Source organism: Aptenodytes forsteri, unplaced genomic scaffold (genome assembly GCF_000699145.1).
Source record: "Aptenodytes forsteri isolate BGI_AS27 unplaced genomic scaffold, ASM69914v1 Scaffold15, whole genome shotgun sequence".
In the NCBI taxonomy this organism is placed as follows: domain Eukaryota; kingdom Metazoa; phylum Chordata; class Aves; order Sphenisciformes; family Spheniscidae; genus Aptenodytes; species Aptenodytes forsteri.
This window is the reverse complement of record NW_008795129.1, coordinates 652543-677318: the sequence shown is the minus strand read 5'-3', so window position 1 is coordinate 677318 and position 24776 is coordinate 652543. Positions and strand designations below refer to the sequence as shown.

General features: G+C 36.3%; 1 protein-coding gene across 1 annotated transcript in view; it reads right to left on the bottom strand.

Annotated features, from left to right (window-relative positions):
- The window catches only part of KCNMA1 (potassium calcium-activated channel subfamily M alpha 1), a 526984-nt gene that overhangs the window by 96303 nt on the left and 405905 nt on the right, over positions 1-24776 (bottom strand). Inside the window, exons 17-18 of the mRNA XM_019471725.1 lie at positions 16715-16801; positions 12479-12555 (exon numbers count right to left, since the gene is read on the bottom strand). Of these exons, the coding sequence (XP_019327270.1) occupies positions 12479-12555; positions 16715-16801 (164 nt within the window). The remainder of the gene's footprint in view (positions 1-12478; positions 12556-16714; positions 16802-24776) is intronic.

The following is a 24776-nucleotide window of genomic DNA, read 5'->3' as shown; positions in this document are numbered from 1 at the left end:
TTTTTTTTACCTTGGGAAAAAAACCACACCCCCCCCCCCAAAAAAAAAAAAAAGAAAAAAAAAAGGAAAGAAAGAAAGAAATGCATTAAGCAATTGTGGAAGCAAACCAACCCAACTGGGGCACCACGACCAAAGCAAGCCCTGTAATAGTATAATGACCTTTAATGAGTGTCTGGGGAAACAATACAGTCCTAGCATAAAAGGCAAAGGGCAAAACCCATCATGGCTCCACTGACACTAATTCAAAATGATTTTCAGAACAACTAAAGAATGTAAGAGAGGTAATCTGATCCACCAATCTGACCTCACTTTGATTCTGGGGCCCTGCTGCTGCCATTTCTAATTGTCAAACACTCTGCATTTCACATCTGCTCATATTTAATGAAAAGCTGACTCTCACCGCCATTCTTTGAGTTAACTAGCTCTGTCAAGATGGGCATCATACGACCCCTGTGTACTGCAAAGAAAACACACTGATTTCTATTGAAGCCTTGCCAGTGAAACGTTGCATGTGTGTATATATATATTTTAATTTGAAAAGAAAGCTTATGCTGCTTTGCAAAGAGCATGAATTGGTATTGATTTTCGTACTTATTATTAGCAGTCAAAGGTGACTAGTCTCACAAGGGGAAGAGTGAGATCTCTTTTGATTTGATGGAGTGATGAAGGGGGGAAAAGGCCCTTGAAAGATAGGATGCTAAAAATCCTCAAGCTGTCAATATCACTTATCCTTCAAAATATGACATAGATCTCACGTGTTTCCCAACAGGATTGTTTTTGGTGGCAATAATACCATTATTGTGGAGGTTTTTGGCTCAGCAGGCAACACAATCAAAAATGTTTACTTTATCTGCCTCTGTAGAGTCTTAAGTGAACTTGAAAGCTATGGTAAACCTACAAATTACGGTTTTTCTCTCCTTGCCAAACAGTGCTAATGGCAGAAATTTTACCCATTTGTAGAGGACATATTCATTTAGCCTGGTCTGGTTGCTGTTAACACCGGTGCCGGGACCCAACCGCATACTCTCTGCACTAGTCCGTATTAATGCAAACTATACTAGGCACTGTGTTACTGAGGCTGTTAGGCTGTGTAAGTAACATTGCCTGCAGTAACTCTCAATCCAGGAAGATTTCTTGTTCACTTTTCTTAATAAAATAAGTTTTGCTATGTTTTACTATGATAAAGGTCTCTTTAAAGGATAAAACCTCCTGTAACTTAGAATAGGACTTAAAACTGGGAAGCATCTCCCCTGAGGTGGTGCACGAGTTGCGACCAAGTAGATAAAAAGGGCATTGAGAGTGCTTATACACATATACAGAGAGAAGATTTCTGGTAAAATCTCTAAGAAATCCTATTAGAGTCAGTTTAATTGACACAGTCTTCAGACAGAAAATGCTAACAAAAATCATAGTATTGTTATATACTCCACATTTGTGTCTGGAAAAATAGTTCAAATGTCAAAATAGTTAGAGCAAAGTCATTCACCACTTGGACTATATACTGCAATACACATATGGTATAAAAAGGCAGCCAGATGCATAATCTACTAACTACATTGTACTCTTAGTAGTGGAAAGCATTTTTATCCGTGATGACTTGTCATGTAAAAGCGGACATGCTTCCTGATCAAAATTCCTAATACTCCTTATAGACGTATCCGAATAATTTTACAGTTTTTCTTTGCCATTTGGGTAGGGAAAGGAAAACAGTTCCTGTCCCAAGACATAGTTTTGCCTGTTATGAATGTCTAAAGAGGATAAGAAAATGAAAAAAAAATCACCATTTTATTTAACGATCTTCCTCAATTGTTGACATCACACTGATAAAGGAAGATTTAGAATCCCTGCCGCTTGCCCAAAGAATTAATGGCTACGCAGAATTGTTCTAACTTGTCAGTCTTCTCCCTCTCAACTCTGATCTTTCAGAAGAGCTTTTGGGGCATATTCCAGAATAGTACTGTCCTATGGGACAGATCCTACAGTTAATTTCAAAAAGTTTGCATCAGGAAGTTTGCATCAGGCTAGCCCTTCTAAAAAGGCACTACAAAAAGTACAACCATTTTTACTAAGAGTTCTTACTAAGCATCACATGGAAACTCCTGCCTTATTGAGAATGAAGGGTTACAAACAAAACCAGAGATAATGGCAGCAGTATAGAATAGAATTCCAGCTACTACAGTTCAGCTACTAAGTTGTACCCTGTATATTTATTCCCTGCCTACTGTACGCTGCTCCAGTGCCAGCACTATTAAAGCTGTCCACTTAGCATCAGTCGCATATTTAGACACAGGCCTGTTCCTCCACTGAAGCACTTATTGTTTAATTAATGACAATTTATATTGTATGAATTAAATAAAAAAAATGTCACCAAACTGCACTACTAAGGTCCTGCATGCTATTGCGAGAGCATGCTTCATAAAGAGCACACAAAGCAAAATAATGAATTACATTTTTCATATTAAAAATAAATTAAAACAGAAATATAAATACAGAGCTGTATTAAAATTTGGGTTTGACTTTTTTAAAAAGCATCAGCCCAGTAAAACTCACAGAACTACAATGTACGACACAAGACGGGGATGATACCACAGACACCACAGACATGGAACAGCATGTGTTGGTGTTAAAACTTACAGGCACGTAAACTGGTGGAGCAATCATTAACAGAGACAGAAGAAAGTGGGAAGGCTCTCTCAAGGGTGTCCATGTTACTATGTACACTGCCTGACATGCAAGAGCAGTCACGCTCAGAGCGTCCGCAATCAAAACAACATGCCAGTTTCATTCTCTTGTAGATGGACATCTTGGCTATAACCATGTGTTGGATGGGAGGAGAGGAAGAGCAGCAGGTTAATGGCAAGGTTATATATATAACAAGGCAGCTGGAAGGTAATTTAAGGGATTTAATACAGGCCTTAGTTTACGATAACAGTCTTGACCCAGGAAAAAAAAAATGCAATGAGATTATTGATAACACTTTGGCTGTACATTAAAAGTAGGGCAAAAGATAAATTGCTCTTTATTTCTGTTCAGTCTTATAGGGTGACCGCAGACATGGGGAAGAATTACTGTTTACAGTCAAGTGTTTGGATCAAAAAAGAACATAGTAAAAGCAGAGAATCCTAAGAATATATTTTTCCCTTGGCACAATTAATACTACTGGGCTAAAATGAAAAGAAAAATCTGAAGTTGCTAATCCATTAGACATTTTTGGCCTATCCCGCTTCCTGTAAAAATCAAAGACTTTTATATATCTCTATATATATGTATGTATACACACACAAAAACACACATACACATATATTCTTACATACACACACTCACACACACATATACGTTATACACATACATACATATATATACATATATATAAATATATTTATTCTTAAACATATGCTAATAATTTCTCTGTATTAAACTGTGCCAGGTTTCTGAAAAATTTCCTTCATTTACATTATATCTTCAGGAATTCAAATTAACTCTTGACAGAATACCAAAATTTGCCCATATAAGAGACACAACTAATAATGGTAAATATGCTTGACATTAAAATCAGTTCACAAATAAGGCATCACCAAAAGCACACAGAGCATTGGTCCACCGAAACATGCTGAACCAATCGTCGGCACGTTTTCTGCTCTAGATTCAAGGCGGATCGAGAACCAAACAACCGAATGTAGAATTAGGGGCTAATCCCAAAAGGAGTGCCAGGTTAGAACAGAACATTTATATCCTTCAGGCATGGGAATGTCCTTGTTATGTATGTCTAGAAATATACAGCATCCTGGTTTATAACTGCATGTGTAATTACCGTCGTGCAACTTTGTATGTTACCTGCCTCACGGGCACGTTTAAGCCTGAAGAAATGCAAAGGCCACTTAGATTGTTTCACATGTTGCACTGAACCAACGCTTTTGGTAATGGTTTAGATTGAACTGACTCAATTATACTAAAAACAAAACAGAACACTGACAGGCAAAAACAAAACCTTAAAAGCAAATGCAGAAAAAAGGTAATGTTTCTCTGGCCTGTACCTTCAGTTTAGGATGTCTTTTTTGCGTTATGGTAATGACATTAAATTTTAGATGATTTCTCTTATTTTTTTCCCAGTTTCTTAATGCCACAGTCACCAGGGAAGAGGGATTGAAATCGCTCAAATGGGTCAAGTCCTGTTCTAAGGCCTTGATGACTTGCCATACAGTATACTTGTCAAGCAAGGGTAACATTATGATTGTGGAAAACAGGCATTGAGGGAGATGAATGAGTGATCTCTTCAGCAGCGACTCCATTCCTCTAAAACTTTGCTCACATGACTAGTGCCATGTTCTTTTAGCATCCTAGTAGAGTTATCTTACAGCTGTTCAGAAAGTCATCATGCAGCATCAGGCTTGTTCATTGCATGGTACATCATTCCTCAGAGCTTGGCTTTTAGTAAGAAGGTTTCCACTGCAGCTTTTGATGCATACACATTCAAACTACACAGAAAATTCAAAACAGCGTTTGTTTTCCCATGGTTTCCCTCTGTCTAACTCTTCCCAACACTTTCTTTGAAATTGAAAAGTTGGGCAGAAAAAGAAAAGTGAAATATGTTACCAAGAATGTGGAAGTCTTTCCATTATGCCTATTTTATTGTTTTCACTTTAAGGAGATGAAAGAAAAATAAAGGGCATTTGTGAGACACACTAACAGTAGGTGAGGTAAAAGGCAGGCCCATTTTGTTTTAATTATAGCTGTTTTGAAGGACTTTTTCTAATCAAATGCTGTAGCAAAACACACTGCTCAGAAATTCTCAACTGCTATGTCATTGGTTAGTAACAGTCCCTGGTTTTCGTTTACTTGTAGCCATATCTTGTCAACAGTCAATAATAGGATAGGACACATTTATGAAAATTAAAAGAAATCATCCTTTAGGGCAAAGAGGGTTGGGAAGGAAAAATTTTTTGTACCATTTTCATCAGACTTAAACCAATGAGGTGGGAAATTTAAGCCCTTCTGTTCAACAGGGGAAGGACTCCATGGCGCTTCTCAAAAGCAATGCCCTTTCAGGGACTGTTTTTAACTATTATTATCAGTTGTTCTGGAGGTCATGCATCATTTTAATATTTCACATCATTAACATGCAGGAAACAGGCTTGGACCTGGAAATATAAGTAGCAGAAAGGACTTGCTATAAGGGTTTCAACCAGTATATAAGCAACTGCATATCAGAGCAATACATTTTGGAAAGAAAACATGCTGTTACTCTTCATTCCTTTTATACAGTCATTGTTACATTCATACCAAATACAATACTTATTTTCTTTTAAATCAAACAAAACATGGATTATTAGTAGGGATGACTAGTGACAAGATCAAAGACAAAGACAGAAATGATTTTAAATGGTTCAGCCACACAAATACCATTTCCTAGAAAACTTCCATAAACATTAACAAAAAATGGGAATCATCAGAGAGACAGGGGGACCTTAAGAACAGCCTCTGGGTGGGTGTTAAATTCATTTGACACCTGTAGCACCTGCATAAGAATCAACTCATTTCTATTCATAGAAGATCAAAGACAAAGACAGAAATGATTTTAAATGGTTCAGCCACACAAATACCATTTCCTAGAAAACTTCCATAAACATTAACAAAAAATGGGAATCATCAGAGAGACAGGGGGACCTTAAGAACAGCCTCTGGGTGGGTGTTAAATTCATTTGACACCTGTAGCACCTGCATAAGAATCAACTCATTTCTATTCATAGAAATGTTATGGATGTTGGATAGAAATGTTATGGATGTTGGATAGAATTGTTATTTGCAACTAGTGAAAATGTAACTTGGGACATGAAGAAAATTACTTCCCTATTTTCAATTGAATGGACAAAAAGGAAGAGCAGATCCTTCTACTTAGTATGATGACAATCCCACAGCATTTGTAAAATGAATTAGTAAAAATATCAGGGGAAGTTATCATGGACACGGAAATCAGACTACTTAAATAATTTACTGACAAAACAAGGCATATATGAACTAGTCATTTTCTGATTTGTTAAGAGCAAAAGGAAAGCAAAATTTCTGTCAATTGTTTATAAAGTAAATCAATACTTTTAAAAACTTTTTTTGTTGCAATTTTTCTCAGAAGGCAATAGCCTTCCATTCTAATAAGGAAGGAATGTGCCTTAGATGTCTAAGCTTCTAGCAGTACCTTGCTTTCTGATCTCAAAAACTCAAAAAGTCCAGTCAAAATTTCTAGATTGTCTGGATCTGAGGTGTTACTTAGAGTTCACAAACAGTAATGGGAAATAATTCCAGCTGCAAAAATAAGCAAAGGAAACTGCAGATTATTCTCTACCTAAGATGTCAAGGAACAGCTCCTTTTTTTAAAAGCAAGCAGAACAACGTCTCCCTTCATCTTTGCTGATTTTCTTTTCTTTTTTTTTTTTTTTTTTTAAACCATACAGTCTACCCAATCCTGGCATTCCACCCATCACTAGAGCAGTTTTCCTTGTGACCTCAACGGTAACAAAAAGTAGATCTATGAGGACATCTAGTGGATCTCTATGAGGTAACAGCTGGTTAAGAAGATGATGAACTGGAGGTTTCTTGACCAGCAAATGGTAAAAAAAGGTCCCACTACACTTAAGAATTGAAATGCATACAGTGTCATTTCAATTCATCAAGTTCTCATGATCCGCACTATGAGGAAAATAACAGCAGCATTAAAGGACGACCAGACTGATTTGATCGCCTTTTAGCAATGCTGGTTAGCGTCATGAGACTGAGCTATTGAAAGGACTTCCCCCAGCACAATTTCAGTTTCCTGAAAAATACAGCAGCGTATCTTAAACTGTTTGTGAGAGTTTATTTTCTCTTAACACAACAGACAAAGCTATCTCTCCGTTATTTATTTTTTACAGAACAACTTCAAGACCACCAAGTCAGCTTGTTCACTATCTTGCAATTTTTGCAATCAAAGGCAATTGGTTAGTGGTTTGCTATAATTCATACGGTGCTGTTCTTTGTCAAAACTGTAGAAACAGCAGGTGACCTGAGTGGACGTTTTGCCCTATTTTAGTAGCTATAAGAATGACTCACAGGTTTTGAAGTAATGGCACATTTATAGACCAATTCATTTTAATTTGCAAATCTGATCATGACCTTTCCTTCATTACCTTAAAGAAGACTCTCAGCCAGTGTGCTCTCAAAGCTAACTGCATTTCTGAACAAACTGAAGCTATTGGGGAAATGGAAAAAACCAAGTCAAAGCCACATGACTTTTTCTTTTTTAATACTCTCTTAGCATAAAGAGCTCTTTTATTTGTTTATTTATTACTATTTAAACTAATTTCTCTGGTCCAGAAAGGCCTCAACATAGCAACATATTTACAATAAATACATCGCTTCAAATAAATCCAAATTACTTCCAGTATTTTGCCTCAAAGTCAATAGGATTCATCATTTTATCCATAGGAATTAGTTTCTTTCTGGTTTATTATTAAGTATTGATTCTTATCGTGCTGACCTGTTCACAATCTGCTTTTCTGTGCTGCCCCATCTTTCTGCCTTGTCACTCTATTGGCTGAAAATAGATCTCTGGAGAAACTTCTGTTCTCTGTTTGAATGCTTTCTACCACAACAGGATCTCAAATCCTTTAGTGTAGTTTGCAGGTACCACAATAAGATAAATAGTAAATAATGGTAATCATAATGAAGGCCATCACAATTCCAAGATGGCTAGCACTTTATCTTGCAACTCCAGGAGTGTCAACTTTTCCTTGATTCTTTGCAAGATCCTATGGTGCGTACAGCTGAGAGGGGAAAAAATATCTCAATCCTGATTAAGACCTGAAGTGTTATCACACAATAAATTCGGAATATCTGGTGAAATGTTGAAAAAGTCTCATAGCCCCACTTATTTAGAATAGCTGCAGTTATACGGTATGGTTAGCAGTCTCAATCTGGTACAGTAATGCCTCACTGCAGCTATGAAATATTTGATCCCTTTTGCTGTTTGAAAGAACAAGTCCGTATAATCCCAACACTGCCCTATCACCAGTACGTCTCTTTGCAGCACTTGTCTTTCTAAGCAGCAAATTATTTCCATGTCCCAAATGCTGTGTTTATTTAAATTATCACAACTGTACACACTGAAAGTGGCTGACGAGAGCCTTCACAAATTCTGTACACTTTAAAGTGGTATGACTTAGATTGACATGAAGTGGTCTATAAAGTTCATATTCTATATATAATAATAAAGTAAAACTTTACAGCTTAGGTCCTGAAAAGTCAGTGTGGCTCTACTCATGTAATTAATTTCAAAACAAGCAAGCTGGGGAAAATAATCACTGTAGCTTGTTTCCTGTCGAAGATATCTGTAGTTTATACATTAGAAGTTAGCCACACAGTTAATTCATTGTCTGGCTTTACCCCCATCTCCTTTTTTTTTTTTTTGCCGATGGGGAGAAAGGAGTTAGATCAGGACAACAACAGACTGCTGTGTTGCTCTTTGTGACAGCTATGCAATGGAAAAGACAAAGCACGAAAAAATTGAACTCGGGTCTGACAATGAATTGCACTTAACCAGGCAAACAGTGCTATAGTGGTAATTACCCCAGCCTAACCGATATCCCTAAAAATTCATGAGCTGTCTCTAGAATCGTTTCAAGGAAATGCCATTGCCAAGATCTCATTTTCAAATCGGGATAAAAAATAAGGTTGTGGAAAAAAAAGGGGCAAAAAGGTGGAAGAGGGGAAAACTGCTGTATTTTCTTCAACGTCACCCTAATCTCCGTGGGTGTAAACGATGAGAAACTTGTGGGTATGACGTCACTGCTACATGCAACATAAAATAAAGAAAAGAACCAAAATACTGAACAAAAATACTCTCTGCTAGAGAAAGACAGGTTGGACCGCACTCTGGGCTACAGGGAACCCATTTTTACTCACAATAGATCACTATCAGTGTGCAGTTAAAATATAGTAGGGGCCGTGTTCCAAGGCAGCAAGAGGAAAAATAAATCAAAAGTTTGTCAATTGTCATAGATTACAAGAAATTCCTTCAAACACATCAATGTACACATGATATGTCCCCTCTGGGGTTCAGCCCCCACCATTCACAGCAAGCACTGTCACTGGAAAAAATATATAGAGAATTAGAGCATAGCTGTTGCACAAAATGAAAGAAACAGGAGGAGCAGGTCATCCAGTTTAGAGATACCATCCCAACGTGGCTGCATTTTATATAAATATATACATGTATTTGGCCCCTTGCTGCAAAAACTACAGTTAAATGGAATAGGAAAGAGATTGAAAACATTAAAAAAAATATTAACAATCTGTGAATAAAATTTCCACACAAGCATTTCTCTGGACAGTGTGACATCAGCATTCATATGTTATTCAGGGCGTGGGATGGGCAAGGAGAAAGGGATGGCAAAGAAACTGCAAAAGGAAAGCGAGGTTACTTTAATTATCCCTGGCCTTGTGGAAACGTACTGATCTGCCCTGATTATTAATATTAGGCCTAACAGGTTTGGACAAATGGCTATGTAGGTCAGACTCACGTTTAGACCCCAACAATACCACGAGCTAATGTTCAGACAGTATCTAAACTGATGTGCAACCTCAGATGCATTATTTAAAGAATGTGGTTTTCAAGTGTCACGGGAAGCTGCATTAATTAATGCCACCATAATTAAGTTTTCCACGTAAAGATATTCTTTCACATTTAATTCACCTGAATGTGTCAATATTTTTACATACAACCTTTCATTTCATCTTACATATTTTCCGCATTCAGCTGCCTCTAATTGCTATGTTACTCGCTAATTAAAATATATATTTATCATATAGGACTACATATACTCGTGTGTGACTATTTGCAGTGTCTTTGAAAATCAAATCGACATATTAGCTGTTGACGGATCAGTTGACAGTTTCCTAATTCAATAGGGAAAGAGTTTTCTTAATTTATGCTTTGTTTTGGTTAGACTGCATTTTTAAGACCAATGATTTGTGTAGCTTACAGATGGATAACATAGTTAGGATTTTCAAAAGTGATTAGTGATTTGAAAGCTAAAGCTAAGACATTTTATGTGAATAATAGACTGCACTAAAGACTTACCTTTAAAAAGAATCAGGTCCCATAAAAGGGATCTCAAGATTGTCATCAAAATTTGAGAGACCAAAAATCACTAATTACTGTTGAAACTTTTCATTTAAATTTTTTGCTGACCGACAGAACTTTAAAAGCAAAGCAACTGTATTATTCCTAATAGTTGTGAGCATGCTCCTAAGCGGAAGCTGTTTTCAGCCGCACTGAGAGCTGCCAGCTATCGTGGTACCTGTGACCATACGCGTGTGTATGTAGGAAAGGAGGGGGGAGAGGGCAAATGGGGGGGAGAGGGAGAGGGGAGACAATGAAAGGGAAATTTAAGATTTTACTCTCACTGACCTTTTTTTTTTTTTTTTTTTTTTTCTTTTTCACCTGACTCAGAGGATTCCCTCCTCAGTGTTCAGTGCTCACTGCAGCAGCTCCGACAGCCGCCTCCTTCAGCCTCACTAACCCCATCATTTTGTTTCTTCATCTGTCCAACACCCTTTCATTTAGTGGACTGATACGTGTGACCATGGAGCATTTCCTAGTGCCACACGCAGAAGTTGTCACTCTCGCCTCTCCACGGCCCTACTGCTGGTAACATATCCATTGTGTTGGCTGGGTCACAGGATACTCTGTTTTCTCCCTGGTTTCCTAGTACTGAGGAGGCTACACTGATTTTCATTAACGTGTAATAAAGGGCTCTTGCCCTTTATACTGTGAATTCCTGATTCCTAGCTTCCAACAGATTTCAATGAAAAGCGTAGATCTCGCATTAAAGTGACAGCTCTTTGGGAATTTATTTTTTTTTATAATCAGCACGTGTGAAAAGCATACACTATGTGAAGGAAGAGTAGAGAAGAAAATACAAAATAGACAGGACTTTTTTGACAGAATCAGATAAAATTAAACAGGTAACATATTTCTCTTTAACTGTTGCGTAATTTGGAAAAAAGATTGGGTTTGAGAGTTACAGGCACCCCGAGGCATCTGTAACTGGCTTTACCAGAACTTACTCAGCAGGCTCATTGGCTTTGGCAGCAGTTCAAAGGGCACGTTCTCACGTGGATAAACTGTTCTTGAACAATTTTTTTCCAATATGTTAGGCAACGCATACATTCCTTCCACATCAGGCATGCTTTCCATGTGCTTTGCTCTCCTTGTGGCTACTGGGAGGATAAATACCATTTTCTGTCAGTGTTTCAGCTGCTTTCTCTCAATTATACTACTTTGTTCCACACTCCTGTCTTTTGCGGGGAGAGGAGTTTCTTTAAAAACTCCAGTGACATATTTTTTCTTTTTAAAATCACCTTCAAGAATTCATCAATTTCAGGCACCCCTTAAAGAAGGAGAAGGTGCAGTTTAGGCTTTCTTCTATCCTCTAAGACAGTGCAGTGATAACTGACTGCATCTCTAAATAGGAGAGGTTTTTTCCCTTTTAAAAGTAATGGTAAAATAGACATGATCAAGCTCTTCTGAGATCTTTCAATTTACCTAATCAGTACTTTTGAACTGAATGATCTTTTTCATGGCAGAATACCATGGAATGCACGTAAATATTCAGAAATCCATTGAGAAATGGATCCCTAAATCCTTTTGCTATCGGTATTACAAATATGCATGGGTCAAACACATCCTTGGCCAAAATGTGGTTGTGATAGTTCCTGCAAAAAGTCCTTTCAAAGTATATATAGATAAAATGCTAATTTCTATATATTTATAAAAATACAGATACAAAGTCTGATCTCAATTCCAAAACTCAATTATTTCCTCATGCAAAATTTTCCAAACAATTTAAAGAGCAGACCTAAGAACTTAACTAAACCAAATATTATCATTACAGCTATGGAATCTTCTAAAAGGATATATGTAAGAGGCACTAATATTTAATTTCTTCCAGACAGTCCCTTCCTCCAGTAAAACTGACCGTTTATTTCAATAATAATTTATTTCAATAGTTATATGATGGAATATTATTCCCTAGTTTCTTCTTTTACAGAATCATGTTCAGCAAGATAGACAGAAGTTTTTTACTTTACAGAAATCTATTGAAATTACTGGATTTCTGCATGGTATGAATGAGAGCAGAACTTCACTGTTAGCTCATTCTTAACTCGGAAACCTCCACAATTAGATCTAGCTTGATTTAATTCTTCAGGTTTTGTTAGCTCTAGACCCTAATGGACTTTTTAATGAAGAAACAGGTGTGAGTGGTGCGAAATGTAATAAAAATATATGGACTTCAGAAATGCAAATGGCACTTACTATGTTGCTGTGCATTTATTTCTTAGCTTTTCTGTGCCACTGTGTAAAACACGTAAACGCATGTACAGATATTCTTCAAGGCTGAACAGTTCATGAAAAGGAGAGGAAGGGAGTGATAGAAATATTACTTACGCCGTTTGCAGCCACATTTTTTTATCCTTTTGGGATCCGTGATGTCATCATGACAGGCCTTGCAGTAAAAAAATGCCCTAGAGAGACAGAATGGGAAAACTGACACATTTCTTAATCCATACAAATGAAATTAGGCCCACATTTCCTCTTGTTGCAGTGCCAAATTAATGAAACATGCCAGCACTAATTTCCTTTAATCTTTGAAAAGGTTTAGGCATTTAAAGTAGGAAGTATTTGCTGCAAGACCATTAATTTCAAACATAAGACTCCAAATTAGTGTTTCTTTCAATATACTTTTATTTGAAGAGTAATTGGGAGGATGATAATTATGACACAGTATATCAGTTCATTTGCCTTTCATCTTAGAAAAAAGAGCATCCAATGAATTTTGTCACAAAAATATGTATATAATGAATTCTCTGTTCTTATTGGATATACCAGATTTATTTTTTTTTTTTTTTTTAAGACTGTCTATCACCCTGGGCCAATTTATCAGCCTGGTCTCAAGTAGGACTTCATTTTGGATACAATGAGAGATTGAAATGAGATCAATGTGACAATAACATCAGACATGCTATTTATCAAAAAAACCCAACCAAAACCAGAAAGGCAAAATCCTATCAAAATAAGTTCCTAAAGGAACATATAAATGAAAGAACTGAAATAATCTTGAATCAGACTATTTTTTTGTCTTTTATACCAGAATAGAGCAGAACCATTTTAGTTTTGAACAGACAAAAGCCAAAATTTCAAAAAAAACCCCCCCCTCAATTAACAAGGTGAACCATCTAGGTTTCCATTTAGTGCTTTTGGTTATGAACTTCTACTTTTGTATCAAATGGCTCACCACTAGGTGAAACACAAGGAGAACTAAGGAAGTGAGAAAGGGTAAACATTTGACTTTATATAAGATTAAAACAGAAGTCCAATTTAATAAATATGCATCAGACTGTCCACAGGAGAGTTTAATCATGCCTGTCAAGTCAACATGTCACGTAAGGCTGCTGTGACACATTTCATGAGGATCAGACAGCTGCCCTCTAGCTGGACAGTTACAGTTTCTCAGGATTCTTGCTGGCATAACAAATTAAACATACTTTTTAACCTGCTGAAATTTCCCTGTACTTATCCATATTCAGAATTTGTCTGCTCTGTGCCTATCTTCCCAACCCTCTCTCATTGCATACTTCTCAACACAAACTGGCAGTAAGAACCAAAGGTGCCACTTTGCAACCACCCATGGATTTTGCCGACAGTACTGTTCACAGATTTAGGATGGTTGGATTGCTACAACAGTATGGGGGTCACTGGAACAGAACAATCTACAGTCCAAAATATATTAGAAAAAAAAAAAAAAAAAAAAAATTAAATTCCCCAGCCTCTAACAGTTCAGCTAGGATGATCGCTACTAATGCTTTTTAGGTTAATTAGGCAGTGTCCACCACAGGTGGAACTACATTAAAGGATATGTTGAGAAATATGAACTAGATACCTAATTCAAATAGTTATGGATTTATCTAAGTTATTTTACACCTCTGAATAATGGCCCAGGTAAAGTGGCCCGTTAGGAGAAAGGTAGCAGGTCTAGCATATGAGATATGGACCAGAGAATACAAATTTAAATTTGCAGTAAGACCTCACTGAATGTTATTAAAATTTCTAAAATCAAGATAGCATGCAAGCTACTGATTGAAGATGCAAGTCCTAAATGTAGCAGACTTAATTTCTCTAAGAAACTTCTAGGAAGATTACTCTTTCAGACTGTGAAATTGTCTTACTATTTCCAAGAAGCAAAATGTAAAATGAAAAAGCCTTCTCTGAGCATTTGTATACTCAGCTGCAGAAAATTTCTGGTCTTCAAAATATTCAAGTTCCAACAAAAAGAAAACAAACTGCCTCCAAGGAAATGAGAATAAAATATTTTGCAAACCATGAGTAGTTGTCAAGACATAAGCAAGGAGGAGAAAACTGCCTCCAATTTTTACAATTTCTCCCCAATCCAGCTGTAAGCCCCGTATCGAACAAGAATCCACTATCACAAATATTCCCTCACAAAACTTCATGACACGAATTGGGAGATAGGTCATTTCTACAGATCATGTTCCTGAAGTCCACTGCAGGACAAATGTCCTAAAGAGTACCTTCAATCCTATGTGCAACGTCAAGAGCAAACGCCTGAAGTGATTGCTGTAATAAAATTATCCTTCTATACAATTGGGTTGAATTAAGTGGATTGGATTTGAAGCATGTGGATTTCTGACGTTAGTACTAACATGTAAATGAATAAAGAATAATAAAGATGCAATTCATATAGTTTGCATTATATTTAAACACTCAACATTTTATATGAAGCTATTTACCTAGGCATAATTGTGTCTATGTATAATTGTTTCTAATGTGAAACTATTGTTCTAAAAATGCAAAAGTCGTTCTACAAGAAGAGTAATTGAACATTGCATGTTATATTTCACTGTGAAATGTGTATTTGGTAAATATGAATAGCTTTAGCTTAAAGGAGGTGAAATTTCTCCATTAGCATGTATCTCAAAACCAGAATAATTTAATTTGCATTTCAGGTATATAACGCTTAATTTTGCTTTAATAAAAAATCCTTTTTTTCCCCCTCCAAAAGACCTCAATTTTAAAACATTTTTCTGACTGATTCATAGCTGAAAAGGGTGAAATCAACACTTTACATAATTGGTTTTGTTAGTTGAAACACATCTGATAATCATTTGCTTTGCACAGAACAGCTAAGAAATGTGGTAAGGGAGGCAGCATGTTTCTAAACAAAGCCTTCTGCAAAAAACAAGGCAGAATTGGGAATTTTGTTTCAGCTTGCTATTAGATGAAACACGCTAGGTGAATGATGTCTAAATTTTCTCTAAACACATTAACAGCAGTCAACTTCTGCCTGTTAAAAATGCTATGCCAGGTAATCTTTACTTACAGTCTGAAATAATTTCATAGGAGAGGGTAAAATGCCTTATAAATGAAAAAAGCTCGCATCTCAGTAAAGGAATGTGAAGACAGTTCTGTATATTCAAATGGAGAAAAGCACCAGAGAGGAAAAGAGCTATACGCTGAAAGGCAGCATACCTGAGGCAATGCTGGATGCAAATACTCCAAAGACGGTGCTAGAAATAGGAGAGGACAGGAGCACTGGTGTGCTTCACCTAGCCAAAAACTATCTTAGCTATATTAACAACACGAGAATTCAAGTTCTCGGTGATTTCACTGTTTTGATGCTTTGACCCTTTAAATATTCATGGCAAACATGCATTGCTTAAATATTATTTTCACTGTAGTTTAATCATAAAAAGTTTAGGACTTAGTAAAGGTTATCACTTGCATATTTCATCATTCTAAGTATAGGATTTAGTTAAAGTGTCTATCTCAAGGAGAACATCAAGTAAAAATCCGATTCTTGACAGCATGACTTACAACAAAAATACAAATTATGAGGAAGCACTCAGCTGCAAGTATTCCTTTTCTAATTTTTTTTTTAAATCTTACAGACATTGAATAATTATTTCTTTTAAAAATTATTTTCTCACATTGCTATTTTACTCCTTCCAAGCATATTACAATCCTAACAAGCAAGAGTACACACGTTTGGTCCTAAACACAATACCATAAAACCCTTTTCATTCAACCCAAATCTAATATGGCCAAGTACAACGAACCAATGAAGTTGTCTACAATGGTTGGGATATACTGCGCTGTTGTAGTTTGATTTATTATTATAAGGCCATAGAGTATGTAGCTCCAGTAAAGAAAAATGACAAGAACATAAATATTATTCTGCTAATGCAATTACCGAATGAATACAGTAGCTTGCTCACATCAAATATTTGCTAGTCCATGTAAATAAGAACTACTCTAAACCTGAAGCTCGGACAAAACTGTAATCCTTGTCCTCTCTCAAAGTAATTCCACTGATACAAATTAATTAATGAAATCAAAATATTTTACATTGTCTAGTAGGATTCAGAAAAAAAGCCTCTTCATTTCTTTTCACATCTGCTGTAAAATTATTTCATTTCCTTGATATTTAGGACTGTAGTTAAGAAAACGGCATGCACACATGGCTGGTTCACTAGAGTACCAACTCAATTCCCCCTGATAATCTTTAAACAGTTAATAACGAAAATTAGGTGAGGTGTTTACACGTAAAGAAAAAACAGAACTTAAATACTGTATGTTTAAATTTAAAGATAAAAATACATGAATTACCTTTTTACTTCTTTGGCATCACTTGCAATGAAGAATCCTAAAGTACCTTCTTGAATCTTGACATGGTTTCCAGGATTGATTAATATACTGCTCAGTGAAACAAGAACAAAAACAACAAAACCACAGGTTTAAATTACTGTTAACTGAATGTTCCAAAATAGCTTTATTTGGTTCTGTTATAGGGGACCCACTAGTTAGGAAAGGCTGCAAGGAAATTTTAAGCCATTCTTCCTTGAGACTTCCAATCAAATAACAGTTTCACGTGCTTTTTACAAAACCTTAAGTTTGAGACAGTCACATGCCTCCACCTATAATCACATCATTTAAGTGTTTACATCTGTTTTCTTACGTTTTTGCATTAAATATAGACTATACAAAATAACAAAGCCTCTCAGAAATGTGATGTGTGAAGCTGAGCATTTCAGCTTTCTTGCTCTGTCATGCCAAGTGGTGAAAAATTCACAATATGGTGAAAAGGGAAGAACCAGCAACCACCACTCAATAACAATACAAAATATTATTTATGAAGCTAAACCCTTTGATGCAAATTTTTGCCAATTTCTAGTGAAATAGAATGTTAATGGGACCCCTATCTGGACATGTAATATTATTGTTTAAAATAATAAATGCACACATACACTCAAGGGGAATGGTACAAGACAACCAGTCACGATAGCTGAAAAAACATAAAATGAATAGAAAATTTTTAAAACACTGCTATGCAGCCATGGAAGAACAAAGATAACCCAACCACACTGACAGAATAGCCTCAACTAAATTTGATGAAGGAAATTATAAACTGCTATCAAGAAGTGAGGTACTCCATTTCTTTCTACAAAATACCTTTTCTGTTGTCATAATAATTTACCACTAGATTTTAGGTAAGGCAATTTGCAAAGTACCAAGCTAAATATGAATATACAGATAGAGATAGATGTAAATATATTCTCCAATAAGTTTTATTAATGTGTAATACAACTAAGCTTTTGACCTGCTAAAACTTAATAAAGCTTGTCAAAGGTTCTCTCTTTTTTGCCTTTTATTAAAGCTTAGACTTTGTAAGTCAAAATGTAGTAATGGCACACAGATGCAATTTACAGTAAATAAAGACTACCAGCAATTTAAATGCTTGTGGATTTAGCAAAAACTGATTTTGGGGAAGTATATATATACAAAAATAAATAAAGCACATTTCTGAACAGACAGACATTACTAAAATTTGAAGGCCAAAACTCTTCCATGTTATTGTTAGGAGGGAAAATGGGTCTCAGCAGATCTCTTATTCAAGATGTTATTTATTATCTATACATTAATAATAAACTAGTGTGACAAAAACTCTACCTGAAAGCTTTATAATGAGCACATTGTTTTGCGTGATTGCACATGCCCACAAGGCCCTATGAAAAGAGTATGCAGGCTGCAAAATAAAGCGCTCACGAGTTAGGAATTAAAAGGTTGATCATGCAGCCCCCATTATGTAGACGTTACGATACAATTCTTGATTTAATAGCTACGAACTACTTTTTTCTCACAATCTGGAACTTCATTCAGTGGTGTTTTACTGCCATTACTCCAGACATGGCTTCATGTAGTTTATCTTTCTTTAAAATCAGCATCACATTTTTCGTTATCTGTTTTTCTGCAGTGTTCATCACTATAGCATGCAAAAGATTCACAAATACATAATTTATTTTACAAGAAGAATGAAGATATAGTATTATCCCATTTTACAGATGAGAGATGAAGTCACTATGAGATATAGCAGCTATTAATTTGGGATGCCTACAGGCCATTTTTTGTAAGTATTTAGCATTGCATAGCTCCATATACACCTTGCAGGGACTTTTGCTGTGAGAATGCTCAGCATTTCCAAAAGCCCAGCCTCTGGTTCCCAAAATAATAAACACTTAATCAGAAGTCACCTGTAAAAGGTTTGGTTTAAATTATTAGCTCACTCTCACACAGCTATTCTGTGGCAGAGGCTGGAACAGAAATTAAATCTCAAAGAAAGCACCTACTCAGATATCCTTCCTTTTCCTTCATTCACAGTTTCAAGCTTTGCAACAAAAAGGAGAGGAGAACTACAGAAAATGGAAGTCACCACCACAGAAAGCAGGTTCATCCCCACAGCACACTTCAGTAGTATTGCAAAAAATGAAATGTGATGGTGCATATAACACCTACATTATGCACGCAGATAAATGGGATGAATTAAAGTTGCACAGCTAAACTTCACATCTGGCATTTCTTTTGTCAGTGTATTGGGCTTAATGGTTGCGCTTGCAACCGAAACGTTTACCTCATGCGGTTTTAAAATGCAATTTCACAGGTTTTAAAATGGAATAAAACAAACAGGAAAAAAGCCCCAACAACCCCACAAGAATTTCTTCATATGAAACCAGTCACTCAAGTCACAAACAGGTCCGAAAACTTAGATTCCCTGCACAAACTTTTGTCACTTGAGGCAACAGAGCACTTACTAGCTGCTACAGAGCTACCTTAACAGGCCATCACTAAGGGAGATGAGACATACACTCTACCAGTGCACTCAGAAAAAAGTTGAGAATGGCCTACCGTAAGCCTGCGAGCCTATGTGAGCCCAGATAAGTCACTTCTCGAGAACCAGGAGAGAATCTTTCTGCAACTAGCTCTCCAAAGTCCTTCTGCCAAAACTTTCTATCATGTCCGTAACTGCAGCCGTGTTTCAGTCTCTACCTTTCCTCTTCCCTGTCTGCTAAATTCTGCCATTGTGCTGAGAATTTAGCTGTTAAACTCAAAAATCTTCCAGTGATGCTAGTCTCATTTATTTCTACTATGCTGTTCCTTCTAAAATATGCAAAGACTTGTAACATGGTTAGGGTTGGCTATTTTTCTTAGGTACAAATGGGTACTGCTCTGCCAGAAAAATACTTCTTTTGCCCTTATTTCGTTCTTTGCCCTTAATCACGGAAGTATTACATGCAGCTTTTCAGTGAAGACAGCTGAACGCATTTCTTTACATAGACCCACCTTCTTTTTTTTTCTCCTCATCCCATTCTTGGAGATAGATAAACCATACCCAAACAGTAAAAAATCCTACCAGAAGCTCAACAACCCGAACTCCACAAGCTGAGGTAACCACTAGATATGTAAATGTTCACTCCCCCTCATAGAACTTAAAATTTGACAAAGTAATAAGCAAATGAAGCAGTTCTTTTAAGAGAGAGTGAGCATAATCTTAAATCAGAAGTAACTGGCTTCATTTAGGATGTAATGAATTGTGAGCATGATTTTGTATCTCAAGGTTTTCTGAGACACATGAAATCAATTCAAATGGGTCAGTGTATAGACTTTATTTTTGTCACATCTTATACTTCATTCACATATACTTATTTTCACAAGCACAATGTATTTATAGCCACAAAATATAGATGTGATCGCAGTTAATGCAATATGACCTCAGCAGCAAAATCTTCTGTTGGGAATAAAAATTAATTTGCCCCATCACTGCTATTGGCAAAGAGTTACAGCAAAGGCTCATAAAGCTTTGGGTTTATATACACACTGATATTTAACCAGAACAAAATCATGAGCAATTTCTACTGAGTCTATGTGGATTTATTAAATATGCTGCTTATTAAAGCAGCAATTGAATTATTTCTTATGAGACCTGTAGTGTCATTAGCTAAAGTTATGCTTTGGTAAGCACTCACTCTAATATATACAGCAAGGGAAATGTTTTGAAGAATAGAATATAGGGAACAAAGAGGATAGAAAAAAATAAAACAGGCTTTTGAGCATACCAAGAAGAATGCATCCATCAGTTATTTAGAGATGCATGTATCTGTTTAAGCAGCTCATGAAAATATGCATGCATATATATATATCTCTCTCTCCCCACAGTTGAGAAGTACATGGCAAAGTAAATAGGAGTTTTAAGAGAGAAAGCTTCAGCTAATGTCTCATTTTTATGTATCTCCAAGACTGGGGAGTTTTGCAGATATAGGAAGATGTAGGAAAAGGGAAAAAAAGCACAGAAACTCATTACGTTTAATAGCAATAGATATAGCTAATCCATATGCATTCTGTGCCACGCATTGGAAAAAATGCTGTTGAAAATGACACCCCTGATTTTTCCAAATACATGTTTTTATCATAAAATATAATTTTTTTTAATCTCCTAAATCAGCTCATGAAATCAAGCAAGAAATGCCAAATACTCCAGAAGCTTCTAAGATCTTGATCAAATTTTATAACTTTATAACATTTCTAGTTTAGGTTACCTCAGAAACTAACCAAGTAATAGCAAGCTCAAAAAACTTTCAGTCATAATTTCCTTAACAATTCCAGTTCCAGAAATACATTCCTCAGGACAAAGCTCTTCATGAGAGGGGCCACATGTCACAGCAAAAAAAAAAGATTCTCTTTTGACTTGCTTGCTCCTTCACACATGAACATTTAGAACACAGGGCAATTACAGCCATGTAGTTTGAATATGCATAAATTAAATATGATTTAACGTCTTTAACAGAAATTTAATGTACTTCACCAGCATGAACTTAGGAGAAGCCAGTTCCATTACTCTATGATAATACAACAATTTGTAAGCCACTTGTGGAATAGAATATGCAGTTTGGAAACCTCTGCTTTACACTTATCTGACACCTAGCAAAAGTTAGTCCGTTTGCTAAACAAGATTCACTTGGTGACCAGATGCAAGATCATGCATCTAAGAGCAATGAAAATGTCACACATCAAAAATGCAGAAATCATCCTTGAATTCAGTTGTGCTCTCAGGAATCATCGAACGAATCATACAGTGGTTTGGGTTGGAAGGGATCTTTAAAGATCTAGTTCCAACCCCCCCTGTCACGGTAAGGGATATTTTTCGCTATAACAGATCGCTCAAAGCCCCATCCAACCTGACATTGAACACTTGAAGCTCAGGAAAGAATGAGGACAAAAGCATCTATACAGTTGAAACTGAGTTCCCAGACTGACTGAAATATAAGCAGGTGAAGCACAAATGGGAATTAGTGCACATTGAGATGCACCGTTTAAAAAAAAATGAAAAATTCAAATGTGGTCAGAAAAATTCTAGACGAACGCTTATGGACCTCTTTACACAGATTGTTCGATGAAAAGTTAAGATAGGACATGATGACATTTTCATGTCAGTGGAGAATAGGTATCTGTTAGTAACTCTGACGGTGGGTTAATTTTGATCAATTTACTTGCTTGTTGGATTATATCTTTCTGACGTTTTAAGTATACATGCTACCTTCAGTAAAATACAGACACATGTAAATATCTGTTCATCCATTCTTATTTACCTGAAACTACCCCAGAACATGAGCATTGCTCAATACCTTTTTGGTATGAGTGCATGGATGATTGGCTGCACAACACAACAACATTGTGACCTAGATAAAGAATACCATATTATGTCTTCCTTTAAAGCGTTAAAAGTGAGCTAAGGTTTTGATTAGTAATTGCGGGTCTTGCATGTTTTGCTGAACTTAAAGGTATTTGATGGAGAACCGGATAGTTGGAGGTTTGAACTGTAGGATAATTTGTGAAATGACACTTTGGGGCAGGACTAATTCCCTCCAACTATTTATTTTTTACTCATTTCTGCTATTGGGTGATTTTTATTTGTCTCCTGCTTTCAAATATCATACGCGTTGGAGTCCAATTATGTTTCTTGGGTTGAAACAGCATTAGAAAGTTTGCTGGCTGGTATCTCTTTATATTCTTAGAATATTTAAAACATTATTTCTAATAAATTTTCAGTATACAAACATTTCAATAGAAAATGAAAAATATTTCCTGTAGCTTTCTATAATATTCAGCTATCTCCTACGTGAACCACATGGAAGAAACAACCAATCAGCTTTAGAGTCTGAACCATCGTTACACTGTATGTATTTATTGGTAGGCCACTTGCTACGTGGCATGGCTCCGCAATTTGCTTTGCACAGCTTGAAACTGAGATTACTGCTGAAGTTGTAAACGGACATAACTTTGAACTCTTAATCTAGACACAGCATTTATACAGTAGATGACTCTCAGATTTGTATAACTGCCAGTCTTCTCAGAGAAAAAATGAGGGATCTTATTAAGATGGAAGAGGTGCAGTAAAGGTCTTAAAGCTGAGCTGACAAAGGCACGTGGAGATGCCCAGCCAGTACAACACAGAAAATAGGCAAGGGTAAAAACATTTTAGCAGCGCTATATGAAGACTAAAAACTGGAAGACATAGATAAGGTCAATCAGTGAAGACGTAGACTGGAAGAGTTCTTTTAAGAATTTTCCTTGTCAGCAGCCTCAGTTATGTGCTATCCTTGTTTGTTCTTACTTTCAAGGTTACATTTTAGACAGCACTAACGGTGGGATTCATCTCATCTGTCTTAGAATGGAAGCTGCTTTCACGAACTGTCTCTTCCCTTGCAATTGTGGACCAAGTCTGGGTAACTAAAAGGAGATTAGACATCTAACATTTAGACTGATGAAGTTAGGTGAGATGAATCCCATTATCAGTGATCAATTGAACAGTTCACCCCTGCATCAAGGAAACTTGTCTTATTCAGTAACACTCCCTTTTTTTTTTCAGATTTATGGCTACCCTTGTAACTGCCATCATCCTTGTCTAAAAACAAGAAAAGATCAATTGTTGAATTAAATGAAACACAAATGGCAAAATTTTGACTAAACAAATTACAAAAGCTGTAACAACTCTGTTTTAAACCTTGTGGTAGATGTACTGTACCATTCCCCGTGCGACTGAAACAGTAGCAATATCATCTAGTAATCAGGAAGATATAATATTGTTTAAGTACTATTAATACATTATCTAAAACAAGACTATGTGGTATTACTGACTATAGCCACCACATTTTTAAATAAAACCAGCTATTATCCTTGATTTTTGCATGCCATGCCCAGATGAAATGCACCACTATTAGCGTAACAGCCTTTTAAAATGTGCCATGTCATTCACACAACTATAGAATTAGAATTACAGAATCAGTTTGAGACAGTATTTTTTGTTTCAGGGTATGTTTTGAAGTGGAGTGTGAGGGTAGGTGCACAAATCCCACAGTGGGAGTTGTGTGCATACCAGCTTCACACTGATTGTTACTCATAAGTATTGCTTCTTTCTTCTGGGCTCTATCATTGACGTTAATTCACATCCATATTGCTCTATACAGAAAAATCCAGTAAGACACTAAAAAGAATACAAGGCAAAAGACACAGTGCACATTACATGCTACCATATATTCAAGCTTAATTACTACAAGCATATAAAAGGTTGCTCCCAGGAATTAAGTTCCTTACAATAGCAACTACTAAGTCATGGTCTACAGGATGTGCATAAGGTATTTTATTGGGGCACAGTCCGAACTAGTTCAACGGTGCTGGTGAATTCAATACACTTTGAAACAATTAAATTATTCCTTCTGGTTCCAGAAGTGATTGATTATCAGTACAATGAAGCAGCACAATATACTTTATTCTGGGAGCAAGCAACTTCACTTGGTACAACACTTCTTCATATTGCTCATCATGCCAGCGTTAACATGCCTTCACCACAAGATAAGATATACTTAAAAGCAAGAAGCGAAGTAGAGGTGCAACAACTGCAGATCCTTGAAGATGCTAAGTGTTGCAGTAACTTCTCTGCAGTTGGATCATATCAATAATGCCAAACTGACAGGAAGCCACCTCTCTTTTCACACATCTACTCATAAACCACAGGAGAATAAGACTAAAAATTAAATAAATATAACACGTACAACACGCAACAGAACAGACATGGAAGGTAAATTTTGGAGAGTACGATGAAGAAGGAAATTGAAATGTCTGGACAATGAGAAGGGATCTCCAAAGAGCACCACTGACAGTCAGACAGACTGCTATAAGCAATTAGAAAAACAAAGCTGAGAGGGGGAAGAGAGATGAGGAGAAGAGAGGATATGGAAGAGCATGCCTTATTTACTTCATCCAAACCAACAGCAGCAAGATAGAATGTAGACTAGAGAGGGGCTCACAGCATGGTATACCAAAAGAAAATGCAAAACAT